This window comes from Phoca vitulina, unplaced genomic scaffold, assembly GCF_004348235.1.
Source record: "Phoca vitulina isolate PV1807 unplaced genomic scaffold, GSC_HSeal_1.0 scaffold73, whole genome shotgun sequence".
Lineage (NCBI taxonomy): Eukaryota > Metazoa > Chordata > Mammalia > Carnivora > Phocidae > Phoca > Phoca vitulina.
In genome coordinates this window covers 244538-266487 of record NW_022589776.1, presented here as the reverse complement: position 1 = coordinate 266487, position 21950 = coordinate 244538, and the positions used below count along the sequence as shown (strand labels likewise).

The following is a 21950-nucleotide window of genomic DNA, read 5'->3' as shown; positions in this document are numbered from 1 at the left end:
TTCAAATGTCCTAACTCCTTTCACATATACATTCACTGTCAAGCTTTGCCCTCTCAGGCTCTGTTCCCAAAATAGTCTCATCTTGACCTGTGGCAGAAGCTGAGACACAGTGGCCAATAGACAGGGGACACCTCCTTTATATGAGATCATCTATGAAGTACGCAACCTAAGTTCAATACCTTAAATTCAGGAAATTTAATATATGCTCCATTAAATTCTGTACATAAACTCAAGAAACGTGTGTTTTAAATTCATTTTTTCTTTTTTTTTAATTCATTTTTTTCTTATCACAGTGCTTTAAAGAAAGTAAATTAAAATAATCCCATTTTATACAAGGGAAAATTCCACACAAACTTCCATACAAGGGACAAGCTCCCCTCAAAGCCTCACGTCCCGCTGCTCTCCTGTCCAGTCAAAATGCGTGACTCCCTGCTCCATGAATCCCTGCTGCACTTCACCACCCCTATGCCTTTGCTCACACTACTCTTTCCACTTTAAGCCCTTTCTCTTATCTTCTTGCCTCAACAATTCCCAGCCTCTCATGTTTCGCACACACACACACACACACACACGCACGTGTAAACACACAGCACACCATTGCCTGTTGAAATCATTCTTGTTCTCTATACAGGCAAGGTTCAACTCAAGAGTCATGACCTTCATTAATCTCTCCCAATCTTCCCCCACAACTGAGGCCGAAATTTATCTGTCCTGTCTCTGTGTAAGTAATGATTCCTTATGAGCATGTCAGGCCTCCGTCCCTAAAACGCAAGGCTCTGGAGAACAAGGTCTTGCTCACTGGCAAATCCCTAACTGTGCAGAGCACAGTGCTATGAGTGCAGGAAGTGTTTCTGCTTTTTTTAATTGAAAAGTCTTTTCTTTAAAATGAACTATTGGGACTTCATCAAGATAAAAAGCTTTTGCACAGCAAAAGAGACAGTCAACAAAACCAAAAGACAACCGACAGAATGGGAGGAGATATTTGCAAATGACATATCAGATAAAGGGCTAGTATCCAAAATCTATAAAGAACTTATCAAACTCAACACCCAAAGAACAAAGAATCCAATCAAGAAATGGGCAGAAGACATGAACAGACATTTTTCCAAAGAAGACATCCAAATGGCCAACTGACACATGAAAAAGTGCTCAACATCGCTCAGCATCAGGGAAATCCAAATCAAAACCTCAATGAGATACCACCTCACACCAGTCAGAATGGCTAAAATTAACAAGTCAGGAAAGGACAGATGTTGGTGGGGAGGCGGAGAAAGGGGAACCCTCCTACACTGTTGGTGGGAATGCAAGCTGGTACAACCACTCTGGAAAACAGTATGGAGGTTCCTCAAAAAGTTGAAAATAGAGCTACCATACGATCCAGCAATTGCACTACTGGGTATTTACCCAAAGATACAAATGTAGGGATCCGAAGGGGTACGTGCATCCCAATGTTTATAGCAGCAATGTCCACAATAGCCAAACTGTGGAAAGAGCCAAGATGTCCATCTACAGATGAATGGATAAAGAAGATGTGGTATATATATATACAATGGAATATTATGCAGCCATCAAAAGGAATGAGACCTTGCCATTTGCAACGACATGGATGGAACTGGAGGGTGTTATGCTGAGCAAAATAAGTCAATCAGAGAAACACATGTATCATATGACCTCACTGATATGAGGAATTCTTAATCTCAGGAAACAAACTGAGGGTTGCTGGGGTGGTGCGGGGTGGGAGGCATGGGGTGGCTGGGTGATAGACATTGGGGAGGGTATGTGCTATGGTGAGCGCTGCGAATTGTGCAAGACTGTTGAATCTCAGATCTGTACCTCTGAAACAAATAATGCAATATATGTTAAGAAAAAAAAAAAGAAGAAGAAGATAGCAGGAGGGGAAGAATGAAGGGGGGAAATCAGAGCGGGAGACGAACCATGAGAGATGATGGACTCTGAAAAACAAACTGAGGGTTCTAGAGGGGAGGGGGTGGGAGGATGGGTTAGCCTGGTGATGGGTATTAAAGAGGGCACATTCTGCATGGAGCACTGGGTGTTATATGCAAACAATGAATCATGGAACACTACATCAAAAACTAATGATGTAATGTATGGTGATTAACATAACAATAAAAATTTTTTTTAAAAACTCTTTTCTTTTGTGAGTGTGACAATACAGGAAATTACCATTAAACTCAAGTGAGAGTCTCCTATTTCTTACTCTCACCTCTGTATTCTATTCTGCTACAATGATGAAAAGTCTACTGCACTAGCCATTTATAAACATTAATTTTCTTTTAGTAGCTCGAACTGAGACAAGGAAAATGTGAATCACTTGCCTGATACCATGTATGTTTTTGATTGCATAGCTTATTTCTCTTCGCAATTCCTTTTCATTGAACTCCATCTGCAGATGCAAAATGACCCACAGTTATAACACTTAATTCCTCTGAATAATAATATTGTTGAATATTAAAAAATGAGAAGAACTTGACTTCGTTATTAATAAATGGATACTCATGTCTTTCCTAACTTAAACCCAGATGGTCAAAACATCTGCTTATATAAAGTTCAAGGCAACATAGAACATTGGGGATTTCTGGGAGTTTTAGTGTAGTGGATTTTAACTCTATTATAGATAGGAGCGCTATGCATAAAGGATGCCTTCTGGACATAAATCTGGCCATTCATATGAAATATACAATTCTTCATTCTTTTGCTGAATGTAATAAATGTATTCACAGACAAATGAATAAATAAGAGTGTCACCTGACATGCAACAGCGGTCCAGCTGTGCTGAGATTAACAATGGCTGTCTTTTCTCCCTGGCCATTTTAACCACCTGCATTCAAGGCCTCTTCACAAGAGGAAATTAATAATATTTTTTTTACCAATCCAATGTAGGATAGATGGCTGCAAAAAAATTTCCCGGAAGTTCTAGGTACTTTAAATTTATTTGGAATTAGGATCAAAGTGTCATGGAGCTTAGACCTAAAAGGGATATCAAGAGCACATTTGGTTCAGCCCCTGACTTCTGAGATTTGGCCTCTCCAGCTTCACTGTCTATCCATTTTCCCCCTCACACTTTATACCATAGAACAATGAATTGCTTTAGTTTCCTACCCACACCCTGTGGCCCAGAGCTCAGCCTTTACTGTTCCTCCTTCTCTATCTGGAACAACCCCAGGCCCTAACCCCCTCCTGCTTGACTAGCTGCTCATCCTTCCAAACTCAGCTCAGAAGCCAGGCTCCCTCAAGCACTCAGTCTGGGATTCGGGTCTGTAGGCTGTTTCCATAGCACCCTGTGCTGAAGTTTATCACTTTACTTAGCACGTTTTAATGAAACCATCTATTTACCCATTTTCTTCCCACACCAAGACATAAGCACCCTCCTCTGTATGTGAAACAAATAGCAGAGTCCCTAATACTACTTAGCCGCCTAATGGGCAAGCCAACCTAAGCAGAGCCAAAATAAAACTCTCTCGGTTCATACCTCTACACAAACTCACCTTTTGCTCAGTTTCCCTCATCTGATGGCCACTAACATTTGCTGTTGTGCAAGCCAAAGCCTTAGGAATCATCTTGAATCTCCTTTCTTGCATCCCCATATCAACCCAAGCCCTACTGACCCTACCTCCAAAATCACAAATCCATCCACTTTCTCCATCCTCTCTTCTGGGGCATTTTTAATGTGAAGCTAAAGAAGATTAAGGTTCAGGGCTTCTCTCTTATATAAGCACCTTCCAAGACCCTGTGCCTAACTGTGTGTTTATAATTTTGTATTCTTCTTCTTTAAGGCTGCCCACCCCCCAATTGTATAAACTTTAGGCCCCACAGAAAGTGGATTCACTCCTGCTCTGGCCCTACTGTTTAACTCACCTTACTTGTCTCCCTGAATCAACTCTTGCCCCTTTAAGATCCAACCCTCTCCCCTTCATCAGCTCTGCACCAGCCTCATCTATTCTTTACCCACTGTACAGACGCTTGCTGTAGAGCCTCGTCCTCAGCTGCTTACCTTGAATGACCCTCTTCCCCAAGATCCTTACAGCTGACCTCTTCATGCCATTCTGGTCATGCTTTCAATGTCCCCTACTCAGAAGGACCCTGCCTGAAACATCCCATCAAAAGTGGCTCACTCGGGGCACCTAGGTGGAGCAGTCAGTTAAGCTTCTGACCCTTGGTTTCGGCTCAGGTCATGATCTCAGGGTCCTGGGATCAAGCCCTGCATCAGGCTCTGCACTCAGAAGGGAGTCTGCTTGAGATTCTCTCTCTCCCTCTCCCTCTGCCCCTCCCACTCATGCTGTCTCTCTCTCTCTCTCTAAAACAAATAAATCTTTAAAAAAAAAAAAGTGGCTCAGTCAACCCCTTTCTCTAACATTATGTTACATAATAACATTTTATGTTTTCTTACTTTGTCTATTTGTAAAATTCTCTGTCTTTCCCCACCAGACAGTGCCTCTTTCTTGATCACTGGCACCTAGAATTTTGGCACAGGATAGGTGCTCAAGAAATATTTTTAAATTAATTAGACAACAAATAAACTTCATAGGAACTCAGTTAGTATTTGTTGAAATAATTTGAAATGTTGTTAGATCCCATTAAATAAATAAGATCAGAACCATCAGTAAGAAAATACTTCTCTCCTAAATTTCATCACCTGAGTATGAAGATTTTTGTTCAAAGATCTATCTCAGTCCTATACCACTCCAATAACATTTTATGAACAGTTATATAGAACAGAACATGGAAATGAAATGAAGTGAAAGGGAAAAAAAATAACATTTGGTACAAACCTTTACTATCTCAAAAGGAAAGCGTTCGTGGAATATACGATTGATTTTAGCCCCTCCTGAGAGCTCCAGGGTATCTACTTGATCCCCTGACCCTTCAATTCTCTTCTCGAAGTCCACAGCAAACTGCTGAACCATCCTATAATTGTGAAAGAGAAGTAAATTCCGGTTATAGTTACAAGGCTTTGCATTTCTCATTTTAATTTACTATGTGAGCCCTTAGAATCCTTTTCCTAGTGTTCTTAGTGGCACCTACTGGCAGAATGAACACGGCACTCTATTCAGCACTCAAAAATGTAATTATATCACATACATGTTATTAAGATTTATTTTAGGCAGTTAATTAAAATACATATCATAAATATCTGTGTCATTAGATGCATTCTGTCCATTTAGTTGAAACCATAAAGTGGTATTTAAAAATACTTAAATTAGGAATTAAAGTTAAACAGTAAAACTTTACATAGAAGAGTCAAAATGCCCCTCGGTTCCTATGACATCACATTCGCCTAGTGTTCTAACTGCTCCAGATGAGCCCCCTCTTACTCTGTGAGCTCCTCTCCTCCCCGTCCCCAGCATCACAGACAATGCAAACTGGTGACCCCTATCCCCCTCTACAACTAGCTCTAGCCTTGTTTTTCAATGATCCCCCACAATTGGATAATAAAATTAAAACTCCTTAACCCACCACGCAAGATTCTCCATGGTCTGGCCCTGGATGCTCCATCTCTCACTACTTGTCCACACACCTTCTAAGCCAACCAGAAAGAAGCTATCCCCAGTTCCCTACATGCACCATGCCTCTGCCCCTTGCTTCCTTGCCTGGCTAATTTTTATCTGTCTTTCAAGACTCAGTTCAAGCAATAGTTTTTCCAGGAAACTTTCCACAGTCCTATCTGCCACACTCATTGCTCCTTGTTCTTTCAGCTTATTTTCCTTGTTCCTTCAGCTTATTTTCAGCACAGCACTTAGCAGAGTCCATCACTCTTGTTCACCTGTCAGTCTCTCTCCTAAGGGCAAGGACCACACATTTTATTTATCTCCCACTGCCCAATACATGAAAGGTACTCAATAAATTCAATGAAGGAATGAGTTACCTTAAGGTAGTTGGTAAAAACCAAATAAATATATTGCAGGGGGAAAATAACAACCTACTTGCATTTTCTATTGCTAGATGTAGAAACTCTAATTTTGGCATGCTGGTACTACTTTCAAATTCAAAATTCAACAGGAAAAAATTCAAACCATCTAAGATTTGTATCCTTTATTCTCTTTCATCAAAATCGTGGATGAATTAAAACTGCAAATTAGGCCAGAAAATTCAGAACACAATTTGATGTAGCTATGTTTATGCATATGCCCATGTTAATCTAATTTTTAACCACCTGAGAAGGTATATACATGAGAAAACACTGAAACACTGGGAAATTTTAGGAAATTTACCTCCAGCCTACACTCCAGCCCCCAGGCCCACTACAACAAGCTGTAAACAATCTCACACTATTCTCTTGTCCTCCTCATCCACCTGACAAACTCTCCCCATACATTAGGTTCTCATTAAAGTATCTTTTCCTCTGTGAACTCACAACCTTCCTCACCTGTAACTGCTTCCTCATCTGGGCTCCCTTAACAGTTTATACTTACCAGAAACATAGCATTTATCAGATTTTAACACAGTTAGTTGCTTATATGTCTGTTTCCCTTGCTCTTCTGTGGCCTCTTCTTGAGGGCAAAAGTCTTATTCATTGTTGAATCTCCAGTAGATAGCACAGAGCCAGACACCAAGTCGAACACAAAGAGCTAAGAGGAAGGCAAGAAGAGGCGGGCAGAAAGGGGGGAAGAAAGAAAAAAAGAAAGGGAGGGAGGAAGAGAGGAAGGAGCTGATCAGCCCCCTACAAGGGAAGAATCCAGATGTGGAAAATTCTGTAATCTGAATCCAATGGAGTCACAGAAGCAAGCCTAGTATTTGTAAGGAGAGTAGTTTCAGTTGGATGTTAAGATGATGACCTAGGGCCTAAACAGAAATAGCTTTCTTTTCTCTGTAACTTGAAGAGTTTTTATAGGAGCTTAACCAAAGCCGAGAATAAAAAGATAAACTAGGAAAGAGTTGAATCTAAGAAAAAATTCTTTCCTCTGTATGATTCTATATTTTTAAATGAGGAAACGCAAGATGTTACATTAAATTTTTACTTAAATAATTTGAGTATTTAGAAATAGCTCCACAAAGAAAGGAATTTTGTCATGCATTTTGAACACCAAATTAAGGGCACCTTGATTGCAAGGCTGCACAGGAAGAAAGGGACCATAAGAGGTGGCAAGCATCATCCCTGTAAATGGATTTGGGATGCCCTGGAATATCAGCTGGGCAGAGGGTCTTCTAGTTGAGAGGGACCTGAGGTAAGTTGCAGCACAGGGATAAAAGGGCAGATGAGGCTGGGAGGGGCAAAAAAAATGGAAGAAAGATAAAAGACATAAGAAGCTGGCAATTCTCTAACAACTCTGCTGTCCTACCCAAGACCTCTCAGGGATAAACCTAGTAACCCAAGGATAAGATGGGAAGATCATGGAGGAGTAAAAAGATACTTGGCAGTTTTCACATTTGTGTTTTTAAAGAGCTACATTAAAATCATTACCAAAAAGGGTAAAAAGATACTTAAATGTGGCTTTATTGTCCATACTTTAATTATGAAAGCCTTGGTTCTCATTCCCCTGAAAAATGTACACAGATAAATCCCATGAAATGACTGACACAAGAAGATAATAAGTACGAGTGACATTGGTAGAAACAGTTGTACAAGACAGTTGTACAAGACAGACGACACATCCTCCTGTCCCCACAAGACAGGAGCTTTGTCCACTTCTAAAGACTAAGGGCAAAAACCCTGCTGAGTTATCACTATTGGTTTTACTCATTTACGGAATCCAATTATCAAAGGGCAAGGAAACTGGGCAAGGGGATGGGCAACTGGTTCAATCTACAGTAACAGAATAAGATCAATAATGATTCTTCAAGAACACATAAAGACTTGAGGCTCATTGTATAACATACACAAAGTCTTGTACACATTACGTGCTTTTTCTAGAAAATAGCACGACAAAGAGGCTAAGGCAAAAGCAAACTGAAGAAATGAGTTTCAAATGCTGAACAAGGGAGGGCAAGAGGACTCACTGCAGCAATGCCTTGGTCTTCCTGGTGGGGTCCTCTGGCTTGAAGTTTTTGTAGGCTTCCACTTCATGTTCTATGGAGAGCAACTGTCCCTGTAGCTTGTTCCTGAAGTTTGGCAGGGTATCTCGAATGTGGTTGGTAAGTTGCTAAATAAAACAAAACAAAATCATGTAGATGTAACAGATGAAAGATGAACTCAGGAGACAAAAATTGACCTTCCCTGTTTTCCTAATCATTTAAAACTTAGAAATCATATGCGTATATACATTTGAGACTAACTATGTAGGGAAATCATGAGAAGCAGCTCCAACTCTCTCCTGGCCTTAAGGAGATGCTCAAAATTCCTTCAGCTGGAGTCACTCGCTCGGGCTACCTCTTTATGCCTGGCTGGAAATACCCTGTTAAAATGCACCTAATGTTACTCAGAAGGCTGCCTAATAACACTCTGGCATGAATTGATCTATCAGATTACCTAGATTGTAGAAAGGAGCCTTAGGTTGGACTGTGGCTAGAAATGAAGAAATTGGAGTTACAGGTGCTGCCGGACGTTTCAGGACCACACTATGGAACTGTAGGTACCTGTCAGCTGTCCACTTCCTCTCCATTCTGCAGCTCAGACAGGGGCTTCCTCTTGCCCTGCCTCTAGGCGTCAGTCCAGCGGTGCTGGTTCACGTCATGGGTTTATTCCTTCAGCAGTTTGCATATGAAAGCTCCATGACTAGCAAAGGAAAACTCTCTCTCTTGCTGTTGACATCTCTACTTAACCATCCACTTGGCAATTCCACTGAGATCATCTGCTGGCACCTCAAGCTCAGCAGGATGAAAAATTCTCTAAGAGATTGTCTACAAGTACATGATTAAGAACAAAGGTGGGGGCGCCTGGGTGGCTCAATCGGTTAAGAGTCTGCCTTCGGCTCAGGTCATGATCCCAGGGTCCTGGGATCGAGCCCCGCATCGGGCTCCCTGCTCAGCGGGAAGCCTGCTTCTCGCTCTCCCACTCCCCCTGCTTGTGTTCCCTCTCTCACTATCTCTCTCTGTCAAATAAATAAAATCTTTAAAAAAAAAGAACAAAGGTGGGATATAAACCCAGATTGGCTAGCTCTCTGCCTTATGTTCTATTACAATGCAGTTAAACAAAAGTCTGAATTAAAAGAAAAAAAGAGATGGAAAGAAAGAAAGGAAGGAAGGAAGGAAGAAGGAAGGAAGGAAGCAAGGAAGGAAGGGAAAGAAAGAAAGAAAGAAAGAAAGAAAGAAAGAAAGAAAGAAAGAAAGAAAGAAAGAAAGAAAGAAAGAAAGAAAGGAAGGAAGGAAGAAAGGAAGGAAAGAAGAAAGAAAAGGTAATCTTCTTGAACTGGTTAAGTAATAAACTTGAATCAAAAGAAAGAGAACATAAACTTCACAGAAATGCATGAAAAAGAATAATAAATTAAAAGGGGAATAAATACCCAGACTGACTGAAGAAATCATTCTAAATCTTTAATGTTTATCGGAGGTTACCTGGATGTATCTATTCAATATATCTATAGTTATTTAAATGTTAATAGTTCATGACTATATTAGACCTTCGCCCACAGTTATGACTTATGTTATTCCCCAGCGAGCTGTTGTTATGGCTCTGAAGCAGAAAACAAAAGAATGGAGAGGACTGCATTCCCAGTAGCAACATCACAAACCCCCAAGTCTAAGACCAACAGTAACCATGAGAAACCAGTAGCCACTTGTCTGCCATGTGAGGGGTAAATGATAAAAACACATGGTTTCCACCTTCTGCTTCTCAGATATCTCAACAGCAAAGCAACACTGCGGACCACTCTTAGCTTTCTAAAACAGTTCTTTCCTCAGCTTTCGTGACCCTAGTTCCACTCAGTTTTCTCCTAACCTGTTGGATGTACCTTCTACATCTCCTTTGCCAAGTCATCCCCCTCCACCAGACCTGTAAATATCAATATTCCTCGAATCTGAGTGTTAACCTTCTTCTTCGTTCACTCTCTGTTCCTCCTAAAGTAATCTTATTCCACTCATAGCTTTAATAAATATTCAAACGCCTGTAGCTACCACCATGTTATCTACAGACCAGACTTCTAATCTTTGCTGCAGGCATACATATTAGACCATGGACTTTACTTCTCTTACATGTGCCAATGACACCGCAACCTCAGCAAGTCTGAAATCAAACACCTAATCCTCCTTTCAGGGTTCTCCATCTCGATGACTTCATAACAATATGGGAACTTGGAACGTATCCTTGACTTCACCTCTCCATCACCCACCAGAGCTAATCTACCATGAAGTTCTCGACTTTCCTAAACATTTCTCAATTCTGCTTTTTTTTTTCATCTTCACTGGCCCTAACCAAGACCAAGCTACCATCATTTCTCACTTTGACTCCTACTAACTTCTCATGTCTATTCTTGATCTTTTTTTTTAAAAGATTTTATTTATTTATTTGACAGAGAGAGACACAGCGAGAGAGGGAACACAAGCAGGGGGAGTGGGAGAGGGAGAAGCAGGCTTCCTGCAGAGCAGGGAGCCCGATGCGGGGCTCGATTCCAGGACTCTGGGATTGTGACCTGAGCAGAAGGCAGACGCTTAACGACTGAGCCACCCAGGTGCCCCTCTATTCTTGATCTTATCTGCAATCACCATGATCATTTTTAATCCACAGATATGATTGTGTAATTCCCCTATTCAGATGCCTTAAATGACTCACTCCCCACTGCTCTTAGGATAAGAACAAAAATCCTTAACTTGCCTACAAACATTACAGGATCCAGCCTCTGCCTACTTCTCCAAATTCATCTCTTATAACTCACTCCCTCATTCCCTGCCCTCCAGCCATAATGACTCAAAAATGTCATGTTCTGTTCCAGTTTTCACCATAGAAACTGTCCCTCAGGGCCAGAGGTATTGGTGCACATTGAATCAGCCATAAAAGTATCCTAGTTTCAAACAGTATGAAGATCCCTGAAGCAATAAAAAAGAAAGTGATTATCCAAGAAATGAGAGATCTTCAGTACAAAATCCATTCAGTTTTCAGTCAACCAGAATCCAATTATGTCATAATTTAAGGGGTCATTTGTATAAACAAATGGCCAGTCACATTCTTTCTACTTTTCTAGTATTCACAACCTAATTTATTTCCAACTTTATCTTCCTAATCATCTTAGTGATTTTTCTCTAAGAATTTTTCAGTTTATTTGTGTTTTTCTTAGACCAATACAGGCATGAAAGCAGTAATCTAAAAAGAGTTTTACCAATACTAAATATATTGGTAGAATATTATGGTTTTTGTGTGGCAAACCAATGTTTGTTAAATGACACAACCACAGCACCACCTCATGGCTTCTAAATACTCATCTACCCTAATTAAGAAGCACAAACTTTACATGAGTCTGTGTTGTGTCACGTAAAGTAGAAGTATACCACTGCTTTTTTATTTTCTAAAACCTCTTCAATTGTTTTGCCTAAAGGGTTCAGGTCCAATGTCACAAGTAGCCTGCTATTGTGTTAGTCTCTACTGATACCTTCTAGGAGCAAACAATCAGAACATTCGATAATGACTTGATTGGTTGACTGTTAAAGTTCATAAATAAAAGTTAAAGCATATCTTATGATTCTATTTGTGAGAAAAGCTGCTCGCCACTTTGAGTCAATATAATCAAAACTCAAGGAGTGGACCTGCATACACTGAAGATGATGCTTAACTTCCCTAGAAGATGAAAAATATGTTACCAAGTAAGTGCACTGAGGTTTTATGCAAGAAAGAAGTAAGGGCATGGAATGTGGGAAGATGGAGGCCCAAGTCTATCTGTGCAGGGAAAGGGGTTATCTGGAAAAACTTCTTAAATGAATGGAGATCAATGATTGCTTATAAGGATTTGTTATTTTCAAGAATTTAAATTAAGGAACAAATCGATCCTAAACAAAACCATAAAGAAATTTTAAAAAGAAATCTCACCTAACCATAACAGATTGACATTTTAAAAACAGATCCCAAGAAATCAACCTTTCAGGGACATACAACCTTAATTTCTTAAGATAACTACATATTCTGAGTAAAATGGGTGCTAATATATACCCTTATCCACTGTTCCTAAATAAGCATATTTCTGCTCTGAGCAGTGTAATTTCAATAACATTAAAGTAGATTCTACTCACTGAGAATAGTAACAGTGTGCAACTAAGTATTCATATTCATTTTTTAATTCCTATCATTTAAGCTGAATGTCTTATTTTGGAAAAAATGAACATTAAAATGAGAAATATGAATTCCAATAGTCACTTATATATTTAATAACTGTTCTTGTTGCTTGAGAAAACATCTTTACCTGATTAAGGACCTTCTGCAGGTGTGGGGTCCCCATCCGGTCAGCAATATGTCTATAAGCCGGGTGTGAGAGAAAAAATTTCCTTTCGGCCAACATGGCAGCCTTAATGTCCTTCTTCCCGTCTATATCCTTCTGGCTTCTGTTTACCACCCCCACATAACCTGAAACAGAACACATACAATGTGGTTTGGGACACTCGTTGTTTATTCTGGGGAGATTTCAAGGCTCTCAAACAGGCTGAATAAGAAAAGCAAAATTATTTTTAAGGGCTGAAGAATTGAACCTTTTATAAAACTCAATTTGAGACATCAGTATTTAACAAAGGCTGGCTGATGTGGCTAATGATACTTTTTTAGCATTAACACAATAATGTGTTTTGCCCTTAAAAGCTCTGTACATTTTAATACAGTGTGTCCCTTAGCAGCTGTGTTATATGGTGGGCAAGTGAGTCACACTTAAAACAGCAGAGTATATGTATATGCAGTCTGTGATGAATATTTATATCCTCCCTTCAAACTCCTTCCTTTTCCTGCTTTCTTATTCCTGTTATTTTAAGGAATAGTTCTTCCTTTGGATCATTTTTAAATATATCATTTGGGAACGTTATGCCACTCCAGAAAAAGTATAACTAATCATAAATACATTCCTCAACTGTGAAGGCATAAAACCAAGCTTCCCATCGGTTTCCCAATTGTTTCTCTGCCACATCATCAAAGGAAGTCCTGTATAGGACATGGTACGTTACCCCTGCGAAGAGGCAGCAACTTATTCTCTAGAACCTCCCTGGCATCTGTTCCTTCATCCATAAGATCCAATTTGGTGATGACTCCAATGGTTCTTAAACCTGCATCGAAAACAAATGCAGTATTACATAGTTTGCAGAAGACTAACAAATTTTAGAGACATATATGTCCCCATGTTAAATGCAGACACTCATATTTCTGGTCCTTTTCCTGTTCCTCTCTGTCTTACTTTGTTTTCTAATCCACTGCTACCCCAGTCTGGTGAGTTTTGATGTGATAAGAAGGAGAGTTGTAAAACCACCCATACATAAGGTAACTCTCACTTCAAGAGAGAAAAAACCAAATAGGTATATCACCACAATAATTTTAAATACATGCATTTATTTTTGTACCATGCATACATGGAAATTATACACTTAAAATTTTCCTCCAAGGTACTGTACACAATACGGGTGCTTTAATTTTTTTATGTATTACCTTACTGAAAATAAATAAACAAGTAGGACCAATGAAGAGAGTGTGTCATAAACCAAAGGTTATTATTGATCCAGTTCTAAGCACTTGACAAATAAGAAGAAGAAAATTAGGTATAGGATAGTGTCATCACCAAAAACAAAGTTTCAAGTCTCATAGCATTCACTGTTCATTAGAAAAAGATATATGACTTAATGGAAGAAGACCAAACTAAGAATTCTGACATTTGGATTCTAGTCTCAAGGCAAGTCACCTAACTCTCTTCTCTGGGTCTCAGTTTTCCTATCTGTAATATAGAGTTGGAAACGATAATCTCCAAGGTACCTTTCAGTAATAAAACAATATAAAAACCTAGACATTTTATGTAGCACATCAGATACCTCACCTTTGCCCATTGTTTTCTTCACTAGATAAAATGAATAACATTTGCCTAGTGATTCATATATTTTTTTAAAGATTTTATTTATTTGACAGAGAGAGACACAGCAAGAGAGGGAACACAAGCAGGGGGAGTGGGAGAGGGAGAAGCAGGCTTCCTGTGGAGCAGAGAGCCCGACAAGGCGCTCTATTCCAGGACTCTGGGGTCATGACCTGAACCGAAAGCAGACACTTAACGACTGAGCCACCCAGGCGCCCCTTGTGATTCACATTTTTAAGGGCATTTCTTTGGATATGATAAATTGAACACACACCTTTATCTTTTTACCTGAAACCACTCTAAAATGGCTAATATTTATTAGGCCAGCTATGGTTTTATATTCTTTATATGTCTTAAATCATTTACTCTTAAAAAGGTTAAGTCGTTTAATCTTAAAAAAGACTCCAACTACTTTTTTTTTTTAAGTGAGGAAACTAAGGCAGAAAGAGATTAAGTAACTTTCCCAAGGTCATACAACAGGTGGGTCTAGGCATCCAGAGCCCATGCTTTTAACCAATATACTGCTTATTGAAATACAAAGAATTTTAAAAATAAAAAAGGCTTAAACCAAGAAAGTAAAGAAAATGGGAGAGGACTGAAGAAAAATGTTGAAACTGTAAACCCAGCAGGATAACTGCTAACTAAATTAACAGACTAGAGAAAGAGAAAAACTGCATCCAAGAAAGCCAACAACCAAAGCCCAGAAGCTGGATAATTTACATCACAGCCTCTCAGAAAGGTTGAGGGAGACCAATAGCTCTGACAATAATGGATGGTAGTGGGGGCAGTTGAGGCTAAAAACAAGAGCACTGGATGAAAGCAGTGAGATTTCCACGGATAACATAGCTAGGAGTCACCCTAGCTCAACCTGGCAGGAGAGTGCAAGGTCTACTCTCTGGAAACACTGAACTGTGGAAAACTGCACTAATGGGCACCTGGCCCAGTTAGAGGGCATCAGGTATTAAAAGAGAGTGATTAAGTGAAATTCCACATACTGAATAGCAAGACCTCTCTGCCCAGTCCAGTTTACGAAAAAGCTGGCTGGTAGAATTTAACCCTCCAAGCAGGAGATTGGAAAAACTCTGTCTGGGGATATTAACCATTCTTAGAGGGAAACATAGATATTAAAATTCAGAGGAACTCCAATTAAAACAGCCCAATAAATCAACCTACTGTGAAGCCTATAACTCATTTAGTCAAGCACACCCACCTAGAGTTTCCTGTTAATATTTCACTTTTAAATATAAATCAATAAGTGTAGATTACCAATTGTCATCATACAAAATTATTACAATATTAATATAATATAAATAAAATACTATTGACTATATCCCCCATAAGCGACTTATTTATTTTAGCATTCTGTGATGTATATAATTGTAGAACCACTATGTTGTATACCTGAAGTTAATACAATATTGTATGTCAACTATGCTTCAATAAAAAATAAAAATTTTAAAAAATTATTTTAAATGTGAATGGATAGCCAAGGAGAGTCTCTGAGACCACAACAAATAAATATTGTAAAACAGAACTGAAGAAAACAAAGATAATACAAAATATAGAAGAAAAGTTTATCATTTTTATTAATATCCTCAGAGAGAAAAGAGAGGTCACTGCATCCATGGAACAAGAACAGAATGTCATAAAAGGAAACATTCAAACAAACAAAAGGAATTCTCGGTAACAAAATATGAGAGTAGAAATTTAAAAAAAAATGTTAGTAGAATGGGTGGAGTACAAAGTTAGAAACTCTTCCAGAAAACAAAAGAAATAGAAGTAAATAATAGAAAAGGAAAAACTTGTTTGAAACTAGAGAAATAGGGGCACCTGGGTAGCTCAGTTGGTTAAGCATTTGACTTTTGGTTTTGGCTCTGGTCATGACCTCAGGATCATGAGATCGAGCCCTGTGTCAGGCTCTGTGCCCAGTGCAGAGTCTACTTGAGATTCTGTTTCTCCCTGTCCCTCTCCCCCTCCCCTGTTCTCTATCTCATTCTCTTTCTCTCTCTCAAATAAATAAATAAATCTAAAAAAAAAAACAAAAAACAGAGAAATAATGTAGAAGATCCAATATCTGAATAATTGGCATTCCAGAAAAACAGAGAAGATGAAACAGAAATAGTTGGGGGGGCATACTATTCAAGAAAATATTCTGTAAGTGAAAGATTAATTTATGTATTGAATAAATCCATCAAGTGTCCAACATAATATGAAAAACACACACACAATATGGCATAGCAGTATAAGATTTCAAAACACTAGGAACAAATAAAATATCCTAATAAGCTCCCAAAGAAGTTAAGAAAAGAAAGTGACAAAAAAAGTTTTGGAAATCATTATAGCATCAGTCTTCCCAGCAACAAACTAGAAACTAAAATTCAATAGAGTGCTGTTTTCAAAATTCTGAGGGAAAAAATTATTTCTAGCCTAGAATTCTAAACTATCGATAAATGTGACAGTAGAAAAAAATATTTTCAGACTTGCAAAAATCTCAAAGTATTTTACCTCCCTTTCTTTTGGAAACTACTAAAGGATGTGTTCCACCAAACATGGAAAGCAAACTAACAAAGAAGTAAATAAGAGATCCAGGAAGCAAGAAATGTAATATAACCAAAAAAAGAAGGGAATTTTCAGGATGGTGTAGATCTCAGTACTAGGCCAGAAGAACAATCAATATCTATTTGAATGAGAAGGCACAGATTATTGAAGAGATATATTTCCCCACTAAGAAAAAAAAGAATGGAAGTGCTAGAACACCTAATGCCTAAGATTTTTTAAGGTATTACAAGATTTAGACTCCTAGAGGAGAGGCTGAGAATGCACTGGTAATGAATATTTAGAAGACTGCAAACAAAAAGAAAGACAACTATCAACCTCAAAGACAGCAATATCATGTAAGAAGGAAAACATAATCATAATTTACACAGGGCTCAGCTGCAAATGATATTTTCAGAATCATAAATATTTAAATATAATTATATTAGTAGAACATGGGAGGGTAAGTGTATATATGTATGGTTAGTATATGTGGGTATGGGAGAGAGATAGAAGACAGCTAAATTCTTCTCTACAGTAGGAATTCAAAAGTGAAAATCAAAAATAAAAAATCAAGAAATAGTAGTATGAACAGGTTACACAGAAATATGGAGGTAAATACCAAAAGAAAGCCAAAAGTGATAGGCTCTGGAAATCAGTAATCAAGAGTCAGGAGGAGTGGGCAAGGGACCAATAGTTTTTGTTAAAAGCCTTTGGGACTGATTTTTAAGCTATGTATGCTTATAACATTAATAAAAATAAAAGTTAAATTTTAAAAGTATTCTTTTTTTTTTTAAATAATCCATTTTTTATTTGATAGGTAAGAATGGACAGTAGATATAAATAAAAAAAACATTGAAACAGATATTTGATTCTACATTGGCAAAGTAATGTAAGGATATGTGTGCATATCTGATCTGTGTAAAAGTTTTCCATGTCCAATCAACACATCCAGATAAGTTTAGACATAACTGACATTTCATTCCCTTTAAAATGATAAGAACACACAACTCAACTATGTCAGACTGAAAGCTCTGTCTTTGTTGGATATGCTGGCCTTGTACAATGACCAAATCAAATGAACATTGGTTTAAATATTTGTCTCCAAAAGGCAAGCATGGTTAATACATAATTAAAAGTATTCTCTTTACTACTCCTTTATTTCTGCAAAGGCAAAGAAATCTATGCTTAGTGGTATACCAGAAATGGCAAAGGAGATTATTTTCTTTTCACATTTAGTTATACAAATAGGCAGCTTAAAATAATCAATGAACTCCTGCTGGCATACTGGAGACCTACACTGACAAATCTCAAAAAGCCATTGCTGGAAGAGATTCAAAGGCAACATGCTTTAAAAGCACTTCACTGGTAATCTAAAGACTCAGATAAATATAACAGAGACCCATGTACTGAGTCCTGATTATGTACTGGGCATAGACTTGAAACAACTCTATGAGTGGGTACCGTTATTTTCTCAATTACACAGATCAGGAAAGTGAGATTTGGAGAGGAAAAGCATGCTTACCTAAAAGCTCGCAGCCTGTAGGGTGTGGAATCCAGGCAACCTAATTCCATTTTTAATCACTATATTTTTCTGCCACCCAATTCTTAGCTAGATTCTACAAGTGATTAGGTCTGTTATTTGGCAAGTTAGTTACATCATCTGGGCCTGTTGATCTACATATAGAACCAAAAGATTAACTAGATGTCTCTTTCAAGTCCAGAATTCTGGGAAATAAAACAATTTCCAGATTTAGAAGAGGTTATATACAATAATAAGTAAAGAGTAATTTAATAAAATTCTTGTCTTCCAACTAAAAGGAAAATAAAAATAAATTAAGAGCTAATAAATAATGTATGATACTGTATTTCAATTATGTTTCTTCAGTAAAGAATAGCCATAATGATGAGTGCTGATGAATCCTGACAAAGACCTTGAAAAGACATACAAGGCACTTCCAAACTGATTCTTACATAGCATAGAGGCTAACAGCACTCACTCGAGGATCAGATTTTTTGGGTTCAAACCCATCAGTGCCTCTTATTACTTCCAAGACATTAGTTTCCTCATCAGGGGATGTCAGGGTGGCTCAGTTGGTCAAGCATTTGCCTTTGGCTCAGGTCATGATCCCAGGGTCCTGAGATCGAAACCCCCCATTGGGCTCCTTGCTCAGTGGGGAACTGCTTCTCCCTCTGCATACCTCTCCCTGTGCTTGTGAGTTCTCTCTCTCTCACTCTCTCTCTGACAACTAAATACATAAAATCTTTAGTTTCCTCATCAGGTGTAACCACATCAATAGCATAATCACCCATCACAGTTTATATTTGATGTCTGGGATAATTATTAATTGCATCCCCTTTAACTCTCGAAAGACTTCCAGCAGAAGAATAAGTTATATGTTCACTCTAATTCATCAATAAAATGAGAAAATAACAAACTTATGTTTTAAGATTAAATAACAGACCTTCCACTTTCTGGTGCAACATGTAAGAAGATTTGAAGTTGCCACTGTGTCTTAGCAAGTGGACAACTGAAAAAATCAACAACCCTTCTTAGATTCTTCAGAAACATGAGGTCACAGGACAAACCACTGCTCCCCAAATTTGGAGAGGCAGATAGGTAAATCCAGAGAATCATAACTTATGGAAGCAGAAACACACAAGCAGGAATTCCTATGGGAACCAGCGCCTAAGAAAGAAAACCTAAACTGTAATTAATAAATTTCTGGAAACTCCGTGAGTTAAAAAGTCTAGAAGGTCCAAGTTATAGGGAGCATCCATTTTTTTGTGGGTTTAGTCTCCAGGAGCTCACCCCACCCAGGTTATCACAGTGAATATCTGAAAAAAAAAAAATCCCCTTGTGCTTCAGACAGGGGGAGGAAACAAACAACCTGATTTAAAAATGGGTAAAAGACCTGAACAGGTACCTCACCAAACAAGATGTACAAATGGCAAGTATGTATATGAAAAGATGTTCCACATCATTGTTCAATAGGGAATTGCAAATTAAAATAATAGTGAGATATCTATTAAAATTACCAAAATCCAAAACACTGACAACATCAAAGGCAGCAAGGTTACGGAGTACCAAGAACACCCATTCATTGCTATTGAGATTGCAAAATGGTACAGACATTTTGGAAAATAGTTTCTTACAAAACTAAATACACCCTTACCATGTGATACAGTAATTGTACTCTTTGGTATTTACTCAAAGGAATTGAAAACATGTCCACACAAGAACTTGCACACAGATGTTTATAGCAGATTTACTTATAATTGCCAAAACTGGAAAGCCACCTAGATGTCCTTCCATACATAAATAGATAAATAAAACTGTGGCACAACCAGACAATGGAATATTATTCAGTGCTGAAAATAAATGAGCTATCAAGCCATAAAAAGACAAGGAGGAACTTTAAATTCATATTGCTAAGTCAAAGAAGCCAATCCGAAAAAGCTACAAAGTTTATGGTTTCAACTATATGACATTCTAGAAAAGGCAAAAGTATGGAGACAGTAAAAAGCCTAGTGGTTGCCAGGGGTTAGGGGAGGCAAGGATAAAAAGGTGGAGTACAGAGTATTTTTAGGGCAGTGAAAACTATTTTATATGGTATTACAATGGTGGATACATAACATTCCACATTTGTGAAAACCCATAGAAGGTACACCACCAAGAGTGAACCCTAATGTCAACTATGAACTTTGAGTAATAATGATACATCAGTTCTAGGTTCATTGATTATAACAAATGTACAACTCTGGTGTGGGATATTAATAGTTGGGGAGGTTGTGCATGTGGGGACAGAATGTATATGGGAACTCTCTGTACTTTCCACTTAAAATTGCTCTAAAAAATTAAAATCTATTAATTAAAGACAATTAAATAACATTACACATGTAAAGTACTTGGTACATTAAAAAAACCCCAGTAAATGAAAGTTGTGATCTCATTAGCTTTGATTCTCACCATGCCTCCCACTCTACTCCAATCCTAAACTCCAGTCACACCCAACAAGTTGCACTTCTCCATGTGACCATGCAGTTCTTGGGCTCTTTATCTTTATAACAATGCCGCTCAACTCTAAATATCCTTTCCTTCCCTTCTTTTTTTGATCAACTCAAACCCATTCTTCCTTTTTTCATCATTTTATTTTATTTTCATCATGATAAGTACACTCTTTAATTCCCATACCCTATTTCACTCATCCCTCCACCCACCTCCCCTCTAGTAACCATCAGTTTGTTTTCTATAGATAAGAGTCTGATTCTTGGTTTCTCTCTTTCTCTCTCTCTTTTTCCTTTGCTCATTTGTTTTGTTCCTTAAATTCCACATATGAGTGTGATTGTATGGCATTTGTCTTTCTCTGACTGACTTATTTCACTCAACATTATACTCTACCTCTATCCACATTGTTGCAAATGTCAAGATTTCATTCTTTTTTATAACTGATTAATACTCCATTGTACAGGGGTGCCTGGGTGGCTCAGTTGTTAAGCATCTGCCTTCAGCTCAGGTCATGATCCCAGGGTCCTACAATCAAGCCCCACGTCGGGCTCCCTGCTCAGCGGGAAGCCTGCTTCTCCCTCTCCCACTCCCCCTGCTTGTGTTCCCTCTCTCGCTCTCTCTCTGTCAAATAAATAAAATCTTGAAAAAATATTCCATTGTATATATACACCACATCTTCTTTGTCCATTCATCTATCAGTGGACACTTGGGTTGCTTCCATAGTTTGGCTATTGGAAAAAATGCCACAAAAAACACAGGGGTGCATGTATCCCTTTGAATTAGTGTTTTTGTATTTTGGGGGGGTAAATACTGAGTAGTGAAATTACTATATCATAGGGTAGTTCTATTTTTAATTTTTTGAGGAAACTTTAAGCTGTTTTTCACAGTGGCTGCACCAGTTTGTATTCCCAAAAACAGTGCATGAGGGTTCCTTTTTCTCCACATCCTCACTGACACTTGTTTCTTGAGTTTGTGATTTTAGCCATTCTGACAGGTGTGAGGTGACATCTCATTGTAATTTTAATTTGCATTTTCCTGATGATGAATGATGTTGAGCATCTTTTCCTGTGTTTGCTGGCCACTTGTATATCTTCTTTGGAGAAATGTCTGTTCGTATGTTTTGTCCATTTTTTAATTGGATTATTTGTTTTCTGGGTATTGAGTTGTATCAGTTCTTTATATATTTTGGATACTAAAACTCTTTATCAGATATGTCATTTGCAAATATCCTCTCCCATTCAGTAGCCTGATTTTTAGTTTTGTTGGCTATTTCCCTTGCTGTGCAGAAACTTTATTTTGATGTAATCCCAAGAGTTTATTTTTGTTTTTATATCCCTTGCCTCAGGAGACATATCAAAAATTTTGCCACAGTCAATGTCAGAGAGATTACTGCCTGTGCTCCCTTCAAGGACTTTTATGGTTTCAGGTCTTTAAACCATTTGGAATTTATTTTTGTGTATGGTGAAAGAAAGTGGTCCAGCTTCATTCTT

At 38.2% G+C, this 21950-nt stretch overlaps 1 protein-coding gene across 8 annotated transcripts in view; it reads right to left on the bottom strand.

Annotated features, from left to right (window-relative positions):
* The window catches only part of DNM3 (dynamin 3), a 543403-nt gene that overhangs the window by 343796 nt on the left and 177657 nt on the right, over positions 1 to 21950 (bottom strand). For all 8 annotated transcript variants that reach the window (XM_032393370.1, XM_032393365.1, XM_032393366.1 and 5 more), the window contains exons 5-9: positions 13027 to 13125; positions 12282 to 12442; positions 7957 to 8099; positions 4791 to 4926; positions 2337 to 2404 (exon numbers count right to left, since the gene is read on the bottom strand). In XM_032393370.1, coding sequence (XP_032249261.1) covers positions 2337 to 2404; positions 4791 to 4926; positions 7957 to 8099; positions 12282 to 12442; positions 13027 to 13125 — 607 coding nt within the window. The remainder of the gene's footprint in view (positions 1 to 2336; positions 2405 to 4790; positions 4927 to 7956; positions 8100 to 12281; positions 12443 to 13026; positions 13126 to 21950) is intronic.